This window comes from Oncorhynchus clarkii, chromosome 31, assembly GCF_045791955.1.
Source record: "Oncorhynchus clarkii lewisi isolate Uvic-CL-2024 chromosome 31, UVic_Ocla_1.0, whole genome shotgun sequence".
Lineage (NCBI taxonomy): Eukaryota > Metazoa > Chordata > Actinopteri > Salmoniformes > Salmonidae > Oncorhynchus > Oncorhynchus clarkii.
Window position 1 is genome coordinate 31,568,444 of NC_092177.1, and position 21,230 is coordinate 31,589,673.

A 21,230-nucleotide genomic window follows, 5' to 3' on the forward strand; every position below is an offset into this window, starting at 1 on the left:
ACGGATGCCAGAAGAACGCTACCTGCTTCAATGCATAGTGCCAACTAAGGCCCCTTTGTTCCAGTGGAGGGAAATCTTAACGCTACAGCATACAATGATATTTGAGATGATTAGTGCTTCCAACTTTGTGGCAACAGTTTGGGGAAGGCCCTTTCCTGTTTCAACATGTCAATACCCCCGTGCACAAAGCGAGGACCTTACAGAAATGGTTGGTTGAGATTGGTGTGGAAGAACTTGACTGGCCTGCACAGAGCCCTGACCTCAACCCCATCGAACACCTTTGGGATGAACTGGAATGTCGACTTCGAGCCAGGCCTAATCGCCCAACATCAGTGCCCAACCTCACAAATCCTCCTGTGGCTGAATGGAAGCAAGACCCCGCAGCAATGTTCCAACATCTAGTGGAAAGCCTTCCCAGGAGAGTGGAGGCTGTTATAGCAGCTAAGGGGGGACCAACTCTATATTAATGCCCATGATTTTGGAATGAGATGTTCGGCCATGTAGTGTACGTCATCATTGTATTGCCTAAGTAGACATTTCTCACCACCCCTGCTAAACATAGTAAACACATATTTCCCATGACTTCTCTGTAGTGGTTGTCAAAGCATAGAACTCCACTGAAGTGCAATGAACGTTGTGTCCAACTGAAAAGTGTGATTCTCCAGAACCCTGGGGCGGCAGGTAGCCTAATGGTTAGAGCATTGAAAAGTTGCAGGATCGAATCCCCGAGCTGACAAGGTACAAATCTGCCGTTCTGCCCCTAAATAAGGCAGTTACCCCCCTAGGCCATCATTGAAAATTAGAATTTGTTCTTAACTGACTTGCCTAGTTAAATAAAGGTACAATAAAAAATAAAAATAGTACAACTGCATCTGGAGTTTCATTCTGAGTCTTCCTTCCTGCAGATTATAACATGTCCTCACCGTGCATCAGTCACTAGAATGAACGCATCCCCAGAGGGGGGCGTGTAAAATCAAGAGAAATGGAGAATGTGAAAACAACTTTAACGTATCCTATGAAACGGGTGACACTTTACAGAGTAAAATATGAATTGAAGTTATCTAACGGCCACTGACCACACGATGAACGTACATCAGGACTACTGTAGATGTTATCATATCAGCCATTCCCTTCGCTGTGATTGGATGTTGTACGTGTATGTCTATACCCAAGTCATAGAAAATCAACCACATGAGACAGACCGTACATTTCTCATTTTTCGGTTTATTGTTGGCATTATGGTGTGTTTGTGTGTAAGACTGTGTGTATGTGTGTATGTTAGATTTTACACTGCATGTGTACAACACCTTTCATTATTTGGCCACTTTTTGATTTGTTCTTTTTAATTGACCCTTTTTTGGTTACAATAACACAGAATTACCATGGAATTCAATCTAAATTATTACCACTTTTATTTATAGACATGAATTTCAACTTTCAATATCCAAATGTGAAAAAATTAAATAATCAAACCGGATGAAAACTTGGTTTCACGTGAAAGATAAGGCCATTCTGTTTTCATGGTAAGAACGCCGCCAACCTGTAAGATCCTCCCAAGCCTTCTACAGCACTTTAAGCAGCGTATGGACCTCTGTCTACACACAATAGGAAACCCACCGAATAGATAGCACACCTTCAGAAAAAGTATATATTGATAGATTTATATATAGATTTATATTCATGTTGAAGCTTTTCAAAAGAGTACAGTTAACACTTCTCACACATTATATAAACTACTGAACAGCTTAGAATTCAAAGGCGAAGCCCATCACTGTCCAGACTCACTATGTTGTGAAAAAAGCAAAAGCAGAACTTAAAAAAAAATAATAATCACAATCTTTCCTTATAAAGTTGAAGTACTGTAGATCTGAGGAGAAGACACCTGACCACACAAACTGAATAGAAAAACAGTCAAGTCTAAAACAGTGGTATTGCATGTAAAATGCACAAAGATCTCCTGTACAACTGGCTTCTGCTGTGAGTATAAACATCTAAAGGGCTCAGTGACGTCGTTGTTCCGTTTCCTGTCTTTTTTTGTTGTTCTTTTTTCTGTTTTTTTTTTCTCTTCTTCTTAAAAGATGTACATTAGTGCTGTAAACAGGCACACACAGATCAGAGAGGAGAGATCCTCGTCCTCTTCCATCTCCTCCCTCGTCCTCCTCCTCCCCCCTCGTCCTCCGTCCTCGTCCTCCTCCTCCTCCCTCATTCTCCTCCCCCTCTATTAGTTCTGTTTTCAACTCTGTCTCAGTCCTGCTGAGAGCGGTGGGGTCCTCGTGTAGAGCTGTCTGCCTGTCCGTCTCCCAACCGTGTCTCTCTGTCCGTCCCCACCACTTCCAACCCCTCCAGAGTCCCATAGATAGTAATATCCAAGGCCGGCAGTGTTCCAATAGAATTCCGGAGGGAATGTTGTCCACAGAGTTCCGTGTTCCGTAGGAGGAATGTCAGTCAGACGTGGTACAGCTAAGGAAATGGAACTTGATGCTCTATTTAGTTTTTGTCGTTTTGACTGATTGCGCAAAGTCATGCGGTCTCTGGTATGTCCACGCGAAAGGAGCTAGCAAACCCTTTTCCTCGCTGCAAGCAGAGAACACATGCTGATTAGGGGTCAAGTTTGTCTGCGAGAGAGAATGGATTACAGACAGTGCATCTACAGCAACCTTCATTTATTTACTCAGTGTTGTAAAGACAGTCAATGAAACAAGGTGAGGACGACTAGGAAGCCCTTTCATTCCTTCTCTTGTAGAATCATTTCAATCCGCTCAGTGAAATCACTCATGGATAATGCGTGGGAATATGGGTGGGTCTGCGTCTCTGAATATATTGCACGCCCAATTTATTTAGGATAGCAAGAATGAGTCTTAACTCAAAATGGGACATGGCCGACATAAGAACAAATGGAGCTACCCCCCCCCCCCCCACCCACCCACCCCATGACAGCTTAACAATCCCCCAGCTAGCAGCGGCTCTATGTCATCTCTGTTTATCAGGGTAATGACCGACCCGATATCCGCCACAGGGCCCTGCATGGGCCGCCGTCTCTGGCTACAAGGGGCTCTGTGTGTCCGGATGACTTTATCAGATTAGGGAAAGACACAGCCTCTTAGTGTCACGAGACTATCCCCCCTATGCCCACCGGTTATCCCCTTACCAGACCCCCTAACAGACATCCTCTAAACAAGGAATGTCTTGTGGTGATTAACTCTACGACCTTGTTTAGTCGATGAGACAGAGAGGAGGAGGAGGAGGAGGAGGAGGAGGAGGAGGGGGTTTAGACAGAGAGGAAGGTGCCATCTTTATCTTTATGGAGTCTCTACCTCATCTGTATTCATCAGAGGTAGTGCTTTGATACAAATATAAATGCTGGTATGACTGTCAAATGTTTTCCCTTTTGCCGCATGCCGCGGCTGTGTATTGCGGTAGTAGGTGAGACAGCGTAACTCCGGCAGTTTCAACACATTTTGAGCGTGCTGTGTATTGGGGTAGTAGGTGAGACAGCGTGACTCCAGCAGTTTCAACATTTTGAGCATGCTGTGTATTGCGGTAGTAGGTGAGACAGCGTGACTCCAGCAGTTTCAACATTTTGAGCGTGCTGTGTCGAGAGATGAAAGAAACGGGGAACACTTAAGGCGGCGCTTGACAAAATTATAATTAAGCATTATCACCAAATTGCAGTGATGAGTATGCTTCTCTTTCTGCCCTTTCAAAAGGGAGTTTCGAAACCGAAATTCCTTATGGAAATATGCCTCTTCTTCCATCTGCTTTCCTCAATTATCTAAAACGGTTTTAATCCTAGGAGCTAGAGTAAAACCATCAGATGAATACGAAAGAGAGGGTAATCTCTTAGCCTCTATTCTTTTAAACAGATTAAAAAACACTCCTTTTTTTCCCCCATTCCCTTTCTGAACGAGGGAAGCAGCTTGTACGCGAACACATCCATCTCCCCATAATGAGACAGAGCTGTACACCACGTCAACGTCTCAGCGATGTCACAGCTCTCTTATGGATCCCAAACTGTACTCGAATTGATCATGGCACATTTATTTCAGAAAGGCACATAGATGGGGCTGCTGGTGGTGGAAGGAGGGAGTGACATTGATATGGAAGACTGTGTCGGAGGATGAGATCGCCACAGATAGAGAGAGTGATAATGAGGATGTGTGAAAGAGGAAGAATAGCGAATTAGTTCAAGTCTGACAACGGGGTGGGGGGGGGGGGGGGGGGGTGAATTAGATGGGTCAGTGGACTTGAAAGAATTTCATGGCACTTCGAGCCAATGGGGGAACAATGCGAATTGGTATTTTTTTGGTTGATTTTGTATTGTTCAAGTCAATGGTCAGATCAGGGTCGGCTGGTTGAGAGAGTGGAGCAGGGCGGGTTAGCTACAGAGCTGCCGTGCAAATCGGATACTCACTCGAATAGGCGGGTTTGTAAGGCGCTCGCGTGCTAGACAGAAGCGCCTCAAACTCTTTCCTCTCTAGCGCGGCTTGGTTGGCGTGGGTGGCATGGTGGTGGCTGAGGTGGAGGTGGTTTTTGTGGTGGTTTTGGTAGTGGTTTTGGTAGAGGTGGCTGAGGGGCGTCTCTTTGCCAAAGGTGGAGAATGACTTATCGCCCGTTTGCTCTTGGCTTTCAAATACCTCAGTGTCGGGCACGGAGTCCATGCCTGGCACGTGCAGGTTGCTGCGGTAGTCTGCCGCCTGGCGCCCGTCGGAGGGCACGAAGGAGGGCATCCAGCAGCGGTCGGAGTGGCCCAGAGCCTTGCACTCCTCTGTGCAGTTAGAGAAGAGATCAGCGCCTAGGAAGTGAGGGAGGAGAGAAGAATAGGGGGGAAGGAGGGAGAGTGGAGAGATAGGGGTCATAAAGGGGTCACATTCATATTCAAACAAGGTAAAAAAGGAAGCAGGAGAAACAAGCACACACACACACACACACACACACAAACACAAGCTGCTGTGTGTGTGCGCGCATGCGGGTGTAGACTCAGATCTCTTATTCCTCGTCACATGGTTCTCTCCTTCACCATATGAGATCAAAGCCAGCCCCCCGTCTAATGAAACAGCAGTGCACGTGGTGAGAGATAAACTCTCAGCCTCGCTGCACAGAAAAAACACCCTAGGAAGCCCAGCATGCACAGGGAAAGGTCAGAAGGTCTTTCTACCCCCGTCTTTCTACCGACACACTAGAGAGAGTCAAGCAAAAACAGCCCTTTGGGAAAAACCAACCAGGACTTCTAACATACACAGTAAAGTTGTACATGCAATACACCATACTTCAAGACCTAAGAGGGACGCTTATTCATGTATTATGTACGATGTGTGTTGTATTTTGTATTTGTTTTAATTGCCATTTGGAGATAGAGAAACAGGCTAAATTCATTGAATCATTGGCTGAGGTTGGAGGTTGAGAGGTCAGTAAAGGGTTAGTGTTTTCATGTCCCTCTGTGGTCGTCTCTCTCTCTCTCTCTCTCTCTCTCTCTCTCTCTCTCTGTGATCTCTCAGCAGGTCTGCCTGTTCCCGCTGAGTGAGAGACGTGTTTATAACCATTAACACCACACTACTACACTCTCAGAGCTTATTGTGACCAAGGTATTGGATCATGGAAAACACGGGCTCAAAATGATTGGATTACCTTGGTTATTCACATCCTTTCAAACTGGCCATGCAATTACATCCATTGAATGATTGCAAGATCAACAACTGTTGAAATAAACCCGAGTTCATCAGCATTCTGTCAAAGGGGAAGTTCATTCTGAGGTTATTCTTCATGAATGTGCAAGTGAGCCCGTGAATAACGAATCAAATCAATGTATGATTCAATTCGGATAGATATTTTGGGATTAAGCAAAACCAGGGTTTTTCCAAACTTAATCTGTATCAGTCGTAGTCCATGGTTTAGTCTACGTTTTTAAGTCAAACATACTGTAAGTCCTTTGTTGTGTGTGTCTGAGTAAAACCCAAACTGCTCACCAACAGTATCCTCAGTTAATCCTATGATATAGACTGATTAGGCTTCAGACTGCTGTGTGTGTGTGTGTGTGTGTGTGTGTGTGTGTGTGTGTGTGTGTGTGTGTGTGTGTGTGTGTGTGTGTGTGTGTGTGTGTGTGTGTGTGTGTGTGTGTGTGTGTGTGTGTGTGTGTGTGTCTGTTCGTGTGTGTCTGTTCGTGTGTGTGTGCGTGCGTGCGTTTCCACGGGTCAGCACAGGGAGAATTTGCTGTTACAAAGAGGATTAATTTGGCTCGGCGTCGTTAACCTCTTGGGGAAACCGCCGAGGTTCCTAACGAGAGAGTTTGTTATTAAATATGAACAAACATCCATAAATAAACCATCACGTTGAGTGTCAGCACAGAAAGTTAAGTTTGTCCTATGGCATTATGTATCTACTAATAGAGACTCTATAGGCAATAGATCAATAACTGGTTTCCGTGACACTTTATCTGGACAGTCCATCTGTAGATGCTCTACAGACTATCAGTAACACTTCAAATAACTATCTACTAACCCTGACCTTAACCCTTATCCTAATCCTAACCCTAACCCTAAACGTAACCATAACCCTTATTCTAAACCTAACCCTATTCCTAACCTTAGCCGGCAGTTGCTTATCAACAGATAGTTTGTTGCTAGTATGTTAACCTGTAGAGAATCTACAGAGGGACTATCCAGACTCTCTAAATAGTGTGGCCGCGTTTTCTACCATACATTTACCCCTCATTTCAACAAGTGATACCTGCACTTCTTTAGATATTCACCAAAGCAATGTAACAATAACCTCTGACCCTGGATACTGAACATATTTCCATATCCAACAATCACACGACAAGGCTTTTGAATATGAATTTCTTTAGCATTTTAAATAGGGCCCGTGCCCTGGCATTTAGAGTCTGGAGAAGTGATAAGGCACACACACACACACACACACACACACATACACACACTCCGGGGGAAACGTCTCCGCTACAAAGCCAGATCAAGACTTTTTGATATTTCTTGACATTTTCGGAAATGAGATGTTCCCTGAGGCACATTAGGTGTATCTTCAGAAGAAAGAAACTAGGAAAGGGAAAACACCGCTGTGTATCGAATTGACCTGTCCTCATAAAGCTGAAGGTTTATTAAAAGATGTGAATGAATATCCACATTATTTCTGGGCCGTAGTACTTTAACGATTTTACCGATCAAACATGAGAAAAGAATTACAGCCCCAGTCGAAGGCTATATAGTACATCAGTCTGACTTTAATATGCACTGAAAGCACTGTGTCAACACGTCTCTCCCTTACTCAGAGAGGGAGAGAGAGAGAGAGAGAGAGAGAGAGAGAGAGAGAGAGAGAGAGAGAGAGAGAGAGAGAGAGAGAGAGAGAGAGAGAGAGAGAGACAGAGACAGAGACAGAGACAGAGACAGAGTGAGGGAAGCAGAGACAGAGACGGAGAGAGGGAAGCAGAGACAGAGAGAGAGAAAAAAGAGAGAGAAAAAAAAATTAAGATTGTTCAAGGGAGAGAGACTGTCTGTAAATGCACTGACCCCTACTTTATTGTGTACGTCTGTATCTTCTGATTGTGCATGGCTCTCGAGCAGGGCAAACAGCAGTCTTGATAATAACCTTCATTTGGTAATTGGTATGCAGAGGTCTGAAAATGAATTACTGATCAGCGAGCTGTTACCACAGCGATAACGTGAACCGCAGGCCTAAGGAGGGATTCGCCACAGCAACTGGGGGAATGGGGAGGGGGAAAGATGGAGAGGGGGATAGTGAGGTGGGAAGGAATGCCAATTCCAAAGTTCCAAAACAGTATGGTGACAATGTATCCATAATAACAGTCTATATAAGATAGGCTATGTCATCTCTGAGACCAGAATAGTACTCCACTTAGTCCATATCAACAAACCTTTATTCACCTAAATGACCACCATTTTCAATGACAATCACAGTGCTACAGTTGCCCTATGGTTCACCCTGTCCTCATTAAATTTGGGAATGTTCCATGGAAAATAAAACATGTAATTAAGAAAAACCATGAGGTTTTGACATGTCGGCAAACTCGATTATCACTTATCAAACAAGCGGGTGATTTCCAAGTGTTGTGCAAGCAGACGATGCTAAGCCACGCTATCAATTATCCTAATCAAACAAAGACTAAATGCACAGCAATTAATCTCTTTAAAGACATTAAGCTCTGCGATAATTCCATAACAAAGCAACAGTAGCCTATTGCCATACAAGGATACTCAAAGTCAAAAGCAAAGACAGCAATGTCCACTCAGTAGCACGCCATGGAGTCAACACTTAGCATTGGGAGTCTGGTCAAGCCCAACATTAAGTAAAGAAGGGTTCTATGAATTAGGAAGTATAGCTCCTGTAGTCTCTGTATCGAAGAAGCTAATACTAGCCTGTAGCGTCTAATATGGCTAAAACGTATGTAGACATCAACCACCTAAACAAATGCCTTTTGGTTGAACATCAAAAGGTGTTCAATCTGAGAAGTGACTTTGTAGAGAAGTCCAAGCTAACCAGATACAGCTTTAAAAGAAGAGTAGGCTCAATTAAACAGGATGATTCCTTAAAAACGTCTGTGTATATCCACAGGCTTACAATAGTGCCGTTATTATTTCTAGACATGGCTCGTTCGCATGATATGGGTTCAACTTCTGGGCTGACCATGTTGCTATCCAAAAAACCATAGGCATTGACACACACACACGCGCGCGCGCGGCTGGACCAAAGCAATCCCACGGATTAATGAAGAGATAACGGAATTCATAGCTGAGAAGACCAATTGTAAAAAACCGGTATGTGATCCTTTAGGTAGAGCAGATAAAAGCTGACGGGCAATCAGGAATGCGGGTCAGTGCGGTGGTAGGGGCCTAGGGCGGGCGGCAGCACCTAGCGCAGTCAATTAATGAATCGTTTGTTTGTCTGCGCCCGCAACTTATTTGGTCCCGTTCCCGTTTCCACACCACACCGCACCGCTCAATGACAAGCCAACCGGTCCTCGTTATGAATTACGTCACGTTTCCGTCATGTGGTCCCTAGCAGCGGGCCCACCATCATTAACGACCTTGCATTTTTACTAACAACAGGCTTAAATTCAGCAGCACGTCATTGTCTCAAAACATTAACGAGATTGAGCTACAGCCAGGAGAGCGAATTCACGTTCACAGGACGACTAAAATGTACAAAAAACAGCCCACTATTATAGTTATCTAAACCAGAAGAGTTAGAAAAACACTATAGGCAATATTTCATAAATCCTAGGCACATTTTCAATATCTGAGATGGGGAGAATGAGTATGACACGACTAGTCTGGAACTCTGAAAGCAGCCGATATTCGCGCAGCTCATAATGAGTCGCTTACATTTCAGCACCACAATGGGAAGAGAGCAGTGGTGTTAACAGAGAAACGGCAGCCCCGGGAGCTGGATGACGAAAGAGCAACAAGCCGCACAACCAGCCAAGAACTAACAAGGGGACGGTGGTGGATGAACTTACCGGTAGAGTGACCTCGATTGGTGGCGTCGTGGTCACTGTCGCCCTGTTCGCTGTCACCGTGACCACTGTCTTTCGAGCTAACGAGATCCGCTTCTTGGAAAGCCGAACTGGGCACAGAATAGGGGAAGAAGAAAGAACATTGAAGTGTATTGAAGATAGTGGTAGGCCTCATTTATTTTGAAACGTATGTAAAAAATAATACAAATAAAAAGTTGTCAAAAAAAATAGCGCAATGTCAATATCACAATCTTCATCGTCATCATAATTCATTATCCTGCACTTCATTATCATCATACTTGTTGGGAGTGTATTGCCAGGTGGACAGCGCCAGAATGGAAACCATTCCTAGGTATTGAGTCTTGGTGGCATGCTTTTGTGGTTGGTAGAGTCCCTCCCCTCTGGCATTGAATGGCCACTCTAAACAACACTCTCAATCACATCACTCGCAGGGCACCAGGCATGCGTGCTAGTGCTCCTTACCTGTTCACACGCCGAGGTCTGTCCACCAGGTAACTGAGTTCCGCTCGCTGATGTTTGGTCTGAAAGAGATAGGCGGGACATTCCTGTATTTGGGGCGTGGTGGTATTTGATCATCAAAACAGGATGTTCATGAGAACACAAAGTAACAACAATTACACCTGGTAAAGGGAAAGGGGGATTACCTAGTCAATTGTTCAACAGAATGTATTCAACTTAAATGCGTCTTCCGCATTTAGCCCAACCCCTCGGAATCAGAGAGGAATATATTATATCTTATTGATATTTGATGTTAGATTTGAAGTGATGGTCTCATCTAGGCCTATATTTTGAGAGGTGCCGTTTTAGGCCTCCTACCCGAGAGCACAGATAGATATACCTACTGCCAGGGAGAAAATTAAGTGGTGCACCTATTCAGGCTGGCGCAACTATAGACGGATCTTTGTTTTAGTGCGACTCAGCACGATCGTGACTGGTGTGCGTAATGTGTGTGTGTTCTCACAGGGGACATGGTCATTGCGCAGACAACAGAAACACACACACACACCAGCCTTCAAGGCACCCATATATTAGCCTCATTTATGCTTATCTTATTCCAAACCCAGCCTACTTCAAAATCACTTCTGAGCAGAACATAAACATGCAATCATTACTATTGCATTGATAATCTATCTCCCGCAGGACTGCCAACCGCAACATGTCAGCAACTAGCAATCATGTTCGGTTGAATTGCCGATCCGGAAATTAATGGCAGGATATGCAGGATTATGTATTATGGAAAATAACAAACATATTTGTAGAGGACTCTGTTTAAACAAGGGGGTGATGCAACATACAGGAAGTTATCGTCATTTTTAGGGATGCTTAATTAAATAAATTCCCTGGCAATGCGTAATGTATCTTATTTTTTATTATATTTTATCTACCTACTAATAGCAGCAGTGAGAATGTTTTTAAACAAGCATATGTTTGCGGTTATCTCAATCTATATGCAATATACTGATAGCAATTACATGCTGTGGGTTTTGGGGGTTCGAAGGTATGAGAGGACTCTTACCTCGCTTGATAAAATGCTGCCGTTTGATATGATGTCAGGTTGCTGGTCAGTGTACCCTGTCACTATGGCCCCGCACGGGTTGTGTTCGGTGTCTGTGCTCCTAGATGGGCTACACGGCTTTAGGAACATGAGGTCGGTTTTGGCAGACTCCGGAGTCAGACATACCTGGTAGCAATAGTTCTGGTTTTGGTGGTGAGAGCCGAAGCTCCCGGACTCTTCCACTGGCACCTGAGCTGTACCGGCCCCGGTGACGTTGGCGCTCTGCACCAGCATGATATCAGACTTGCTGAGCTTTTTCTTGCGGGCTCGCGCATGCCTGCTGCAGCATGTGGCGCACCCGAGGCAACAATCACTGGTGAGGCACGTGTAGATATTTAGCTTTTTGTCCTTCTGGCAGCGCACTGCCAGCACGATCATAGCCAGGAGGAAGATGAAGGAGACAGAGCCCAGGGCGATGATGAGGATGAGTGTGAGGTCCAGAGTGGTCTCCTTGGACTTGGTGGTGCCCCTCTCCCGGTGGTCCTCCACCACGCTGTCCACCAGCACCACGAACACACTGGCGGTGGAGGAGAGGGGTGGCTGGCCGTGGTCCCTCACCTCTATCAACAGGTCATACATCTGGTTGGGGTCCCGCTTGGTTGAGACGCGCCGGGCAGTGCGCAGCTCTCCTGTCCTCCAGTCCATACGGAACATGCCGTTCTCGTTTCCCCTCTGGATGCTGTAGGAGAGCCGTGCGTTCTCGCCGTCATCTGCGTCCATGGCGACGATACGGGTCACCAGGTAGCCAGGCTCTGCGGAGCGGGGCAGCGGCTCTCTCGCAGTGCCATTTTTACCCAGAGGGGCAATGACTGAGGGAGGGTTGTCATTCTGGTCTACGATGATCACTTTGACCGTGGCGTTCGAGGAGAGCTCGGGGCTACCTGCATCTTTCGCCTTAACCATGAAAGTGAAGTCTTTAAGCTGCTCGTAATCGAATGATCTGAGTGCGTAAAGGTAACCCGTTTCCTCATTGATTGACACATACGTTTTCACAGACATACCCTGAATATCACAATCCATTATGGAGTAACTAATTAGAGCGTTCTGTCCAACGTCTGGGTCCAGAGCGGTCACAGCGTGGATATAAGCACCTGGCACATTGTTTTCAGTCACATACACATCATATATGGGCTGCGTAAACGTTGGCGCATTGTCATTTTCATCCGAGACTTGCACTTTGATTGATTTACTGGTTGCGAGGGAAGGGGTCCCTGTATCCTTGGCAACTACAGTCACTGAATAAGAGTCAGCATTCTCCCTATTTAGAGGTCCGTCTGTTACAATGGTGAAATAGTTCCTGAAGGAGGGTTTGAGTTTGAACGGGACATCGCCGAGGATTTCAACATGAATCTTTCCGTTTTCCTCGGCATCTTTGTCCGTCACGCTCAGCAGGGCTATAACGGTTCCTGGGGCTGCCCTCTCGCTCACCGACTCAGTCACGGTGCTAAAGGTGATCTCAGGAGCATTATCATTTACGTCTGTCACTTTCACCAGAACTTTACAGTGTGCAGCCACGGCATTGGGTCCAAGATCTTTCGCCTGAACGAATATTTGATATAAACTGCTCTCCTCAAAATCCACCTCGCCGCACACCTCGATGCGTCCAGTGCGCGCATCTATGGCGAACAGATCCTTGACGCGGCTGGATATGTGGTTGCTGAATGAATACACTATCTCCCCGTTCTGCCCCTCGTCCAAGTCGGTGGCGTTTAGTTGGATAACGAGGGTCCCCACCGGTGCGTTCTCCTGAAGGCTCACCGAATACACCGGCTGGTCAAACACGGGCACGTTGTCGTTAGAATCCAGCACTTTGACCACCAGCAGAGCAGTGCCTGTCCGTGGAGGCTGCCCCCCGTCCACCGCAGTTAGCACGTACCTGTGGGCCGCCTGCTGCTCCCTGTCCAGCGGCTTCTCCAGCACCAGCTCTGCGAATTTGTTCCCGTCGGTCTGCGTCTGCACATCCAGGTAGAAGTAGTTATTGGTGGTGATGTCGTATGTGCGCAGCGCATTGGAGCCCACGTCCGGATCGAATGCACTCTCAAGAGGGAACCGGGTACCGGGGGTAGCGCTCTCTGAAATCTCCACGGTGATGTCGGTCTCGGGGAAGCTGGGCGGATTGTCATTTATATCCACGACCTCTATCTCCACGCGGAACAGCTCGAGTGGGTTCTCCAGAAACACTTCAAGGTGTAATAGGCAGCTGGCACTCTGCTTACAGATCTGCTCCCGGTCAATTCTTTCGTTGACGAACAGAATCCCGTTCTCCATGTTCACTTCCAGGTACGGCGTCCGCGAGCTAGGCACCACCTGGAAGCGCCGCGAGGCGATTTTGGTCATGTCCAGTCCAAGGTCCTCGGCGATATTCCCCACGAAGGTGCCGTGATCCGCCTCCTCCGGCACAGAGTAGCGTATCTGCGAAACCACTCCATTCGTAATACACAGAAGAAGGAATAGCACAATCATCGCCAAAGAACAAGTGTACTTTGGAAAAAATCTTATCCTTTTTTATTTAACGCGTCAATTCCCATTACCATTAGTCCAAGGAAAGTCCCCAAAATGTATAAGGCTTTGGGAGAAAAAAATGTGTATTTTAGTAGTCCCGTCAACCGTGGACCATCTTGTTTGTGATGGTTAATGCAGGTCTGATTACACCCAAAAGCCTGTCTTCACTGCCAAATCAACAAGCTCTGGGCTACTTCAGATGCGTCCGTTTATGGCAGCAGTGCACATTCCAATGATGTGGAGTGCTATTTAAGTGATGAGGAGATTCCTCTAAATGCATATATAAATTTTAAAACATCATAATCCGTACCATGCACGTAATCGATGGATTTTGTCATGAGCTTTTTCTAATTATGCCTATTCTCAAACAGCCACTGACTTTCTCTCTCTCTCTCAGTGATATCTGCTCCCTATAGCGCACACACTGCTGCGGTCTCCTCTCCGACAACTGAATGCTGTTCACTCAACTATTCGCTTTTTCCGCAGCGCACCTACTCTACCAGCCAACGGGATCTTCGGGCACCAGCAGAGCTCACTCCTCATTGGACGTTTGGGACGTCTGTTAACAGTGGACAGCGCTCTATGTGATGTGACGCTCCCCGCCTAGTTTCTGGTTCGAGCTGAATACTTAACGAGGAAGATACATTTGAAAGAGGGGAGGAAGTTGGGGTTTTATTGTTTTTAACAAAACCACAACGCACCATTTCTTGTTTTGTAGGAAAACGGAACACAATAATTAATAATTAGATGATTGTCATTGATTGATGTGTAGACTATTTGTTTGAGGATAATGCATGGAAATTCGAGATGAATAGGCCAGATATCCGTCAATCACGTATATTCTGATGAGGTTTGTACGCACCACAGTGTGAGTATTCCTCATGCAGCCAACAGCCTACTCCTTTTAAACTGCGCTCACACTAAACAGGGATACTTGTTTGCAATATTTCTGAGCCTCTATCGACACAAGGTGTAAACCACAGACCTTACGCGTCCCCTAGCGGCCAAGAGAGAAACATCAAATACAGTTCACCGGTTCAAATCTCGCCTAGTATGACATAGGTTACACATCTCTTATTTTCCTTTTTGTGTGTTGTTTCCTTTGTTAGGACGTGCTGATAAAGCTGGTTGAAAAAAATCCCACATCACCGGAGCTGTCCGTGACGTCAGACAGTACCAAAACGCACATTCACAGGCAAGACATACAAAGAAAGTGATTCATACACAAGACAAATATATTGTAACTTAAGTGGATTCTGGCCTGGAATAGTGCACATGCTTTATCTAAAGTGTAGTGCATTATTAGATGATCAATGTAGGAATTCTATTGCAATCTAATCTAATCTAATGAAAAAAAAAGAACAAGGCTGTATAGATGCTAATGTTATAGAGTATGTACACTGGCCTGGATGGACTGAATGGAGTGCTATGTCTGAGATCTAACTTTAGAGTGCCCATTGTGGTGAGTGGTACACTGATGACGCATCACATATTGTCAGGCATTGGTTACTATTCTGGATGTACTTTTACTTCTAATGGAATAAAATGGACTCATCCCAATACACCTTACACAACAGCCCTTTCCTGTGTGTTTTTATTTGCTATCACTGATTTGAAAGGACTTGATAGATTGCTGGCAGTCTATGGGGGTCTCTCTCTCTCTCTCTCTCTCTCTCTCTCTCTCTCTCTCTCTCTCTCTCTCTCTCTCTCTCTCTCTCTCTCTCTCTCTCTCTGTTATAAAGCCCTCATAAATATGTCATATAAAAGTACTCCTTGCCTGGTCCTCAGAGGTCTGTGTTTCTAAGGATTGTACTGGAAAACAGCTAATGATGTGGTCAGTGTTTGGAGTGGGGTAAAGTTGCCCCTGGACACTGATCTGAGCTCATTTTTGTATTTCTCCCTCCTATGTTTTAAGGTTAGGAATGTGGCAGGCTAAGCTGATCATAGATCTGTGCCTGTGGGCACAGATCTATGATCAGAGCCAAGTGTTCAGTGGGCATGGACTGATGAACACAGGTGATAAGAGGGGGGGACCCTGTTCAGGCTGCCAGAGACCAAGAGCTCCCCCTAGTGAGCAACAACGCCACTACACCCTTTCTCGCCCTTTTGCACTACTTCCTCTTATCCTCGTTGATCCAAAAAGGGGACATTTCAGATTTCCTGCATGGGCTCCAGCGAAGGGAAGTACCACACATTTTAGCAGGCAATTGGCAATTGCAAATCACAATATGCCATGGGAGGGTCAACATCAGTTGCATCCAAGAGAAGATTTTCTCCTAAATTCAAGTCACATCAAACCAGGAGAGTCTATCCGATGTGCTGCTTTACTGTACACTCTCATAGCCAGGGGAGAGCGCCACAAGGGTGTGTGTTCGGGGGGACTCCAATCATATTTTAGGACATTTACTGATTTGAATATACATCTGATTATCTCTTCCTCTCTCTCTGTTCATAGGAATGGAAGGCAAAGCCTCTCTCCTCAAACAGTGTTTCATGGTCGGAAAATAACCTCAACTGTCTTGTCAATGGCTCCTGTTCAATGTTGAGGATGTACAACTTTAACAGCATGTGGCTTTCTACCTTTGAAGAAATAGCTCGCTGACAGTGGGGTGATTGTTGCCTTTCTCAACGGATATCCACTCCACTGATATTCACTGACTTGCTTTCTTCATCGGCTGTGTAAGACACAATACAGAAAAATTGCTTTTTTACTGCCACTAGTTTCTACGAAACCATTGTTTGTGCAGTAGCTGAGCTGTGCTCAATCCACCACTCCCTACAGTTTACGACATACAACACAATCCACCACTCCCTATGGGCTACAACATACAACACAATCCACCACTCCCTACAGACTACGACATACAACACAATCCACTACCCCCTACAGACTACGACATACAACACAATCCACCACTCCCTACAGGCGTCGAGATATGCAGTACAACCAGAGAACCAGGACGGAGGAGAGCCGCATGTGGTTTCAATGTTTGATGGCCACGTGTGTCAGCTTCACTCACTGCCGGCCTGTCCCGCTCCCCTCGTTTCATACTGAGGCCTCTCTCTCTCTCTCTCTCTCTCTCTTTCTCTCTCTCTCTCTCTCCCCCCAGGGGCTCAAGGCCCATATTGGTTTCACTGTCTGTCTGTCTGTCTAATGGAGGAAAGTGAGGCTTTTAGTCATCTCGTCCTAGCGTTTGAGTGTGTGACAGGCAACATTCTGGACACTTGTATATGTATGTGTCTGTGTGTGCCTGTTGTGTGTGTGAATGCGAGTGTGTTTATTAGCAAAGGAGGGATAGGGGGAGAGAGGGGAGTCGAGATAAAGAAAAAGTGTGATATTTTATGACAGTAGGAATTTTGTTTTAAAATAAAAAGGACCCCTGTTTAAAAATGTAAATGCCTCTTCCGGGAACCGGCGTGTCGTCAGAACGTCTTGTCATGGGAACGTGGCTGCATGAGCGAAGGTATCAGGTGTCCCAAGGAAACACGGGAAAGGCTTTTAGAGTTCACAGACAATGCAGTCGGTTCCTACGTCACTTTATGGTCACTGTGCTCACTGTACTGGAGTGACAGTGTTTAATCTCCATAAGGACAGTCTTAAGGGGAGGTTGAGGGCTCGGACTTCATATCTTAGTGTTAAAGGACCAGTGTGTTCAAAAAACAGATTTCCCTGTGTTTTATAAATATTTCCACACTATGAGGTTGCAATAATATTGTGAAATTGTGAAAATTATTATGTTGCCCTTTTAGCGTAAGAGCTGTTTGAAAAGACCGCCTGAAATTTCAGCTTGTATTGATGGGATGGAGTTATGGCCTGCCTGGTGACATCGACAGGTGGTAAATTAGTTTGCCAATAACAGCTCGTTTTCAGTTTTCCCCACCAGTCTCAGACCAATCCCAGACAATACTAGAACAATTCTTGCTTTAGAAATGTCTCTTTGCTAAGAAGCTATTTTAGTTTATTTTGACCATTTTAATTGAAAAAATATATATAAGTAGGTACTTAAATAACCCTCTAGGGTCTAAGCCCTGTCTAAGCCGGGGGAGGGGGTTGTAAGTTAACATCTGGAATTGTTTTAAGATGGTTATACCAAGGACCATTGAGCTATTTGATTTGGAATGTAAGACCCCTTAATGATAATATATATATACAGTGGGGCAAAAAAGTATTTAGTCAGCCACCAATTGTGCAAGTTCTCCCACTTAAAATGATGAGAGAGGCCTGTAACTTTCATAATGGGTACACTTCAACTATGACAGAGAAAATGAGAAAAAAAATCCAGAAAATCACATTGTAGCATTTTAAATTAACTTATTTGCAAATTATGGTGGAAAATAAGTATTTGGTCACCTACAAACAAGCAAGATTTCTGGCTCTCACAGACCTGTAACTTCTTCTTTAAGAGGCTCCTCTGTCCTCCACTCGTTACCTGTATTAATTCCACCTGTTTGAACTTGTTATCAGTATAAAATACACCTGCCCACAACCTCAAACAGTCACACTCCAAACTCCACTATGGCCAAGACCAAAGAGCTCTCAAAGGACACCAGAAACAAAATTGTAGACCTGCACCAGGCTGGGAAGACTGAATCTGCAATAGGTAAGCAGCTTGGTTTGAAGAAATCAACTGTGGGAGCAATTATTAGGAAATGAAAGACATACAAGACCACTGATAATCTCACTCGATCTGGGGCTCCACGCAAGATCTCACCCCATAGGGTCAAAATGATCACAAGAACGGTGAGCAACAATCCCAGAACCACACGGGGGGACCTAGTGAATGACCTGCAGAGAGCTGGGACCAAAGTAACAAAGCCTACCATCAGTAACACACTACGCCGCCAGGGACTCAAATCCTGCAGTGCCAGACGTGTCCCCCTGCTTAAGCCAGTACATGTCCAGGCCCGTCTGAAGTTTGCTAGAGAGCATTTGGATGATTCAGAAGAAGATTGGGAGAATGTCATATGGTCAGATGAAACCAGAATATAACTTTTTGGTAAAAACTCAACTCATCGTGTTTGGAGGACAAAGAATGCTGAGTTGCATCCAAAGAACACCATACCTACTGTGAAGCATGGGGGTGGAAACATCATGCTTTGGGGCTGTTTTTCTGCAAAGGGACCAGGACCACTGATCCGTATAAAGGAAAGAATGAATGGGGCCATGTATCATGAGATTTTGAGTGAAAACCTCCTTCCATCAGCAAGGGCATTGAAGATGAAACGTGGCTGGGTCTTTCAGCATGACAATGATCCCAAACACACCGCCTGAGCAACGAAGGAGTGGCTTCGTAAGAAGCATTTCAAGATCCTGGAGTGGCCTAGCCAGTCTCCAGATCTCAACCCCATAGAAAATCTTTGGAGGGAGTTGAAAGTCTGTGTTGCCCAGCAACAGCCCCAAAACATCACTGCTCTAGAGGAGATCTGCATGGAGGAATGGGCCAAAATACCAGCAACAGTGTGTGGAAACCTTGTGAAGACTTACAGAAAAGGTTTGACCTCTGTCATTGCCAACAAATGGTATATAACAAAGTATTGAGAAAACTTTTGTTATTGACCAAATACTTATTTTCCACCATAATTTGCAAATAAATTAATTAAAAATCCTACAATGTGATTTTCTCGATTTTCTTTTCTCATTTTGTCTGTCATAGTTGAAGTGTACCTATGATGATTTTTTTTTTACAGGCCTCTCTCATCATTTTAAGTGGGAGAACTTGCACAATTGGTGGCTGACTAAATACTTTTTTGTCCCACTGTATATATATATATATAGTACCAGTCAAAAGTTTGGACACACCTACTCATTCAAGGGTTTTTCTTTATTTTTACTATTTTCTACATTGTAGTGAAGACATCAATGTGGAATCATGTCGTAACCAAAAAAGTGTTAAACAAATCAACACATATATTTTATACTTGAGATTTTTCAAGTAGCAACCCTTTGCCTTGATGACAGCTTTGCACACACTTGGCATTCTCTCAACCAGCTTCATGAGGTAGTCACCTGGAATACATTTTCAATTAATTTTCAATTTTCGATTGTGCCTTGTTTAAAGTCAATTTGTGGAATTTCTTTCCTTCTTAATGCCTTTGAGCCAATCAGTTGTGCTGTTAAAAGGTAGGGGTGGTATAGAGAAGATAGTTACCTATTTGGTAAAACAATTGGCTCGGGAGATGCCAAGGTGGAGTCATGTGTCCTCGGAAACATGACCCACCAAACCACGCTTCTTAACACTCGCTTGCTTAACCCAGAAGTCAGCTGCACCAATCTGTTGGAGGAAACACCGTTCAACTGACGATCGCAGTCAGCATGCAGGCGCCCGGCTCACCAAAAGGAGTCACTAGAGTACGTAAAGCCCCCCTGGTCAAACCCTACCTTAACCATACAACGCTGGGCCAATTCTGTGCCGCCCTATTGGACTCCCGCTCACGGCCTGCAATGACACAGGGATCTAACCCCAGGCTGTAGTGACGCCACAACACTGCGATGCAGTACCTTAGACCACTGCGCCACTCGGGAGGCCCATTTTTGAAACATTGAATTTGGCATTAATGCTATTAGCCAATAGAAACACATTAAATAACAGCTTCACTACATGGAACAACAGAAAGTCCCCCAAAATTCAAAAATAAGTTATGTTCTGAAGTGTCTGTCCCATATCTGAGAGGTAAAAGAAAGGTCAGGAAAATACTTGTATTTATCCCCTTATTTTAGGCACTTATCTATCTACATATATACTTCCATGTATACTTGGTACCAGGGAGCTTCAGACAAGTCATGTGAGTCTTGTGGGCATCCTAGAGCAAAACGGATCACATCATTGTGTTTGTGAGAGTCTCCGATTGGGTTGGCCAAATTCATTTTTTAAATTGGCAAGTCAGTTAAGAACAAATTCTTACTTAGAATGACGGCCTAGGAACAGTGGGTTAACTGCCTTGTTTAGGGGCAGAATGACAGATTTTTACCTTGTCAGCTCAGGGATTCGTGCCACCAACCTTTTGGTTACTGGCCCAACACTCTAACCACTAGGCTGCCTGCCACCCCAGTGGATTGAGACACAGCCCATGCAACAAAAAAAAACAGATACACTACATGACCATAAGTATGTGAACACCACCTGCTCGTCGAACATCTCATTCCAAAATCATGAGTATTAATATGGAGTTGGTCCCCCCTTTGTTGCTATAACAGCCTCCAATCTTTTGGGAAGGCTTTCCACTAAATGTTGGAACATTTATGCAGGGACTTGCTTCTATTCAGGCACAAGAGCATTAGTGAGGTTGGGCACTGATGTTGGGCGATTAGACCTGGCTCGCAGTCGGCATTCCAATTCACCCCAAAGGTGTTCGATGGGGTAGAGGTCAGAGCTCAGTGCAGGCCAGTCAAGTTCTTCCACACCAATCTCGAAAACCATTTCTGTATGGACCTCGCTTTTTTGCACGGGGGCATTGTCATGCTGAACAGGAAAGGGCCTTCCCCAAACTGTTGCCACAAAGTTGAAAGCACAGAATCGTCTACCATGTCATATGCTTTAGTGTTAATATTTCCTTTCACTGGAACTAAGGGCCTAGTCTGAACCATGAAAAACAGCCCCAGACCATTATTCCTCCTCCACCAAACTTTACAGTTGGCACTACGCATTTGGGCATGTAGCGTTCTCCTGGCAT

At 45.0% G+C, this 21,230-nt stretch overlaps 1 protein-coding gene across 5 annotated transcripts; it reads right to left on the reverse strand.

Moving 5' to 3' along the window:
* Positions 1-1,395: 1,395 nt before the first annotated feature.
* LOC139391182 (protocadherin-10-like) lies at positions 1,396-14,009 on the reverse strand. 5 transcript variants are annotated; one of them, XM_071138762.1, is made up of 5 exons: positions 11,019-14,009; positions 9,965-10,023; positions 9,485-9,591; positions 4,635-4,792; positions 1,396-2,574 (listed from the first exon to the last, which is right to left on the reverse strand). In XM_071138762.1, the coding sequence occupies exons 1-5, from the start codon at positions 13,518-13,520 to the stop codon at positions 2,521-2,523; spliced, it is 2,880 nt and encodes a 959-aa protein (XP_070994863.1). In that variant the 5' UTR covers positions 13,521-14,009; the 3' UTR covers positions 1,396-2,520. The 5 variants fall into 5 exon arrangements, with proteins under 5 accessions (XP_070994863.1, XP_070994864.1, XP_070994861.1 ...); XM_071138763.1 differs by having other exon boundaries at positions 2,044-2,574; positions 11,184-13,738; XM_071138760.1 differs by having other exon boundaries at positions 2,418-2,574; positions 4,412-4,792; positions 11,019-13,738.
* Between the last annotated feature and the right edge of the window lie 7,221 nt (positions 14,010-21,230).

What these genes read in the sequence shown, in the direction of transcription:
- LOC139391182 (XM_071138759.1), bottom strand. Translation starts at nt 13,520, where the DNA reads ATGATTGTGCTATTCCTTCTTCTGTGTATTACGAATGGAGTGGTTTCG. An exon ending in GCAGCATTTTATCAAGCGAG is followed by an intron (nt 10,024 to 11,018) that starts GTAAGAGTCCTC and finishes TATCTCTTTCAG; the next exon opens with ACCAAACATCAGCGAGCGGA. An exon ending in AGACCTCGGCGTGTGAACAG is followed by an intron (nt 9,592 to 9,964) that starts GTAAGGAGCACT and finishes TTCTGTGCCCAG; the next exon opens with TTCGGCTTTCCAAGAAGCGG.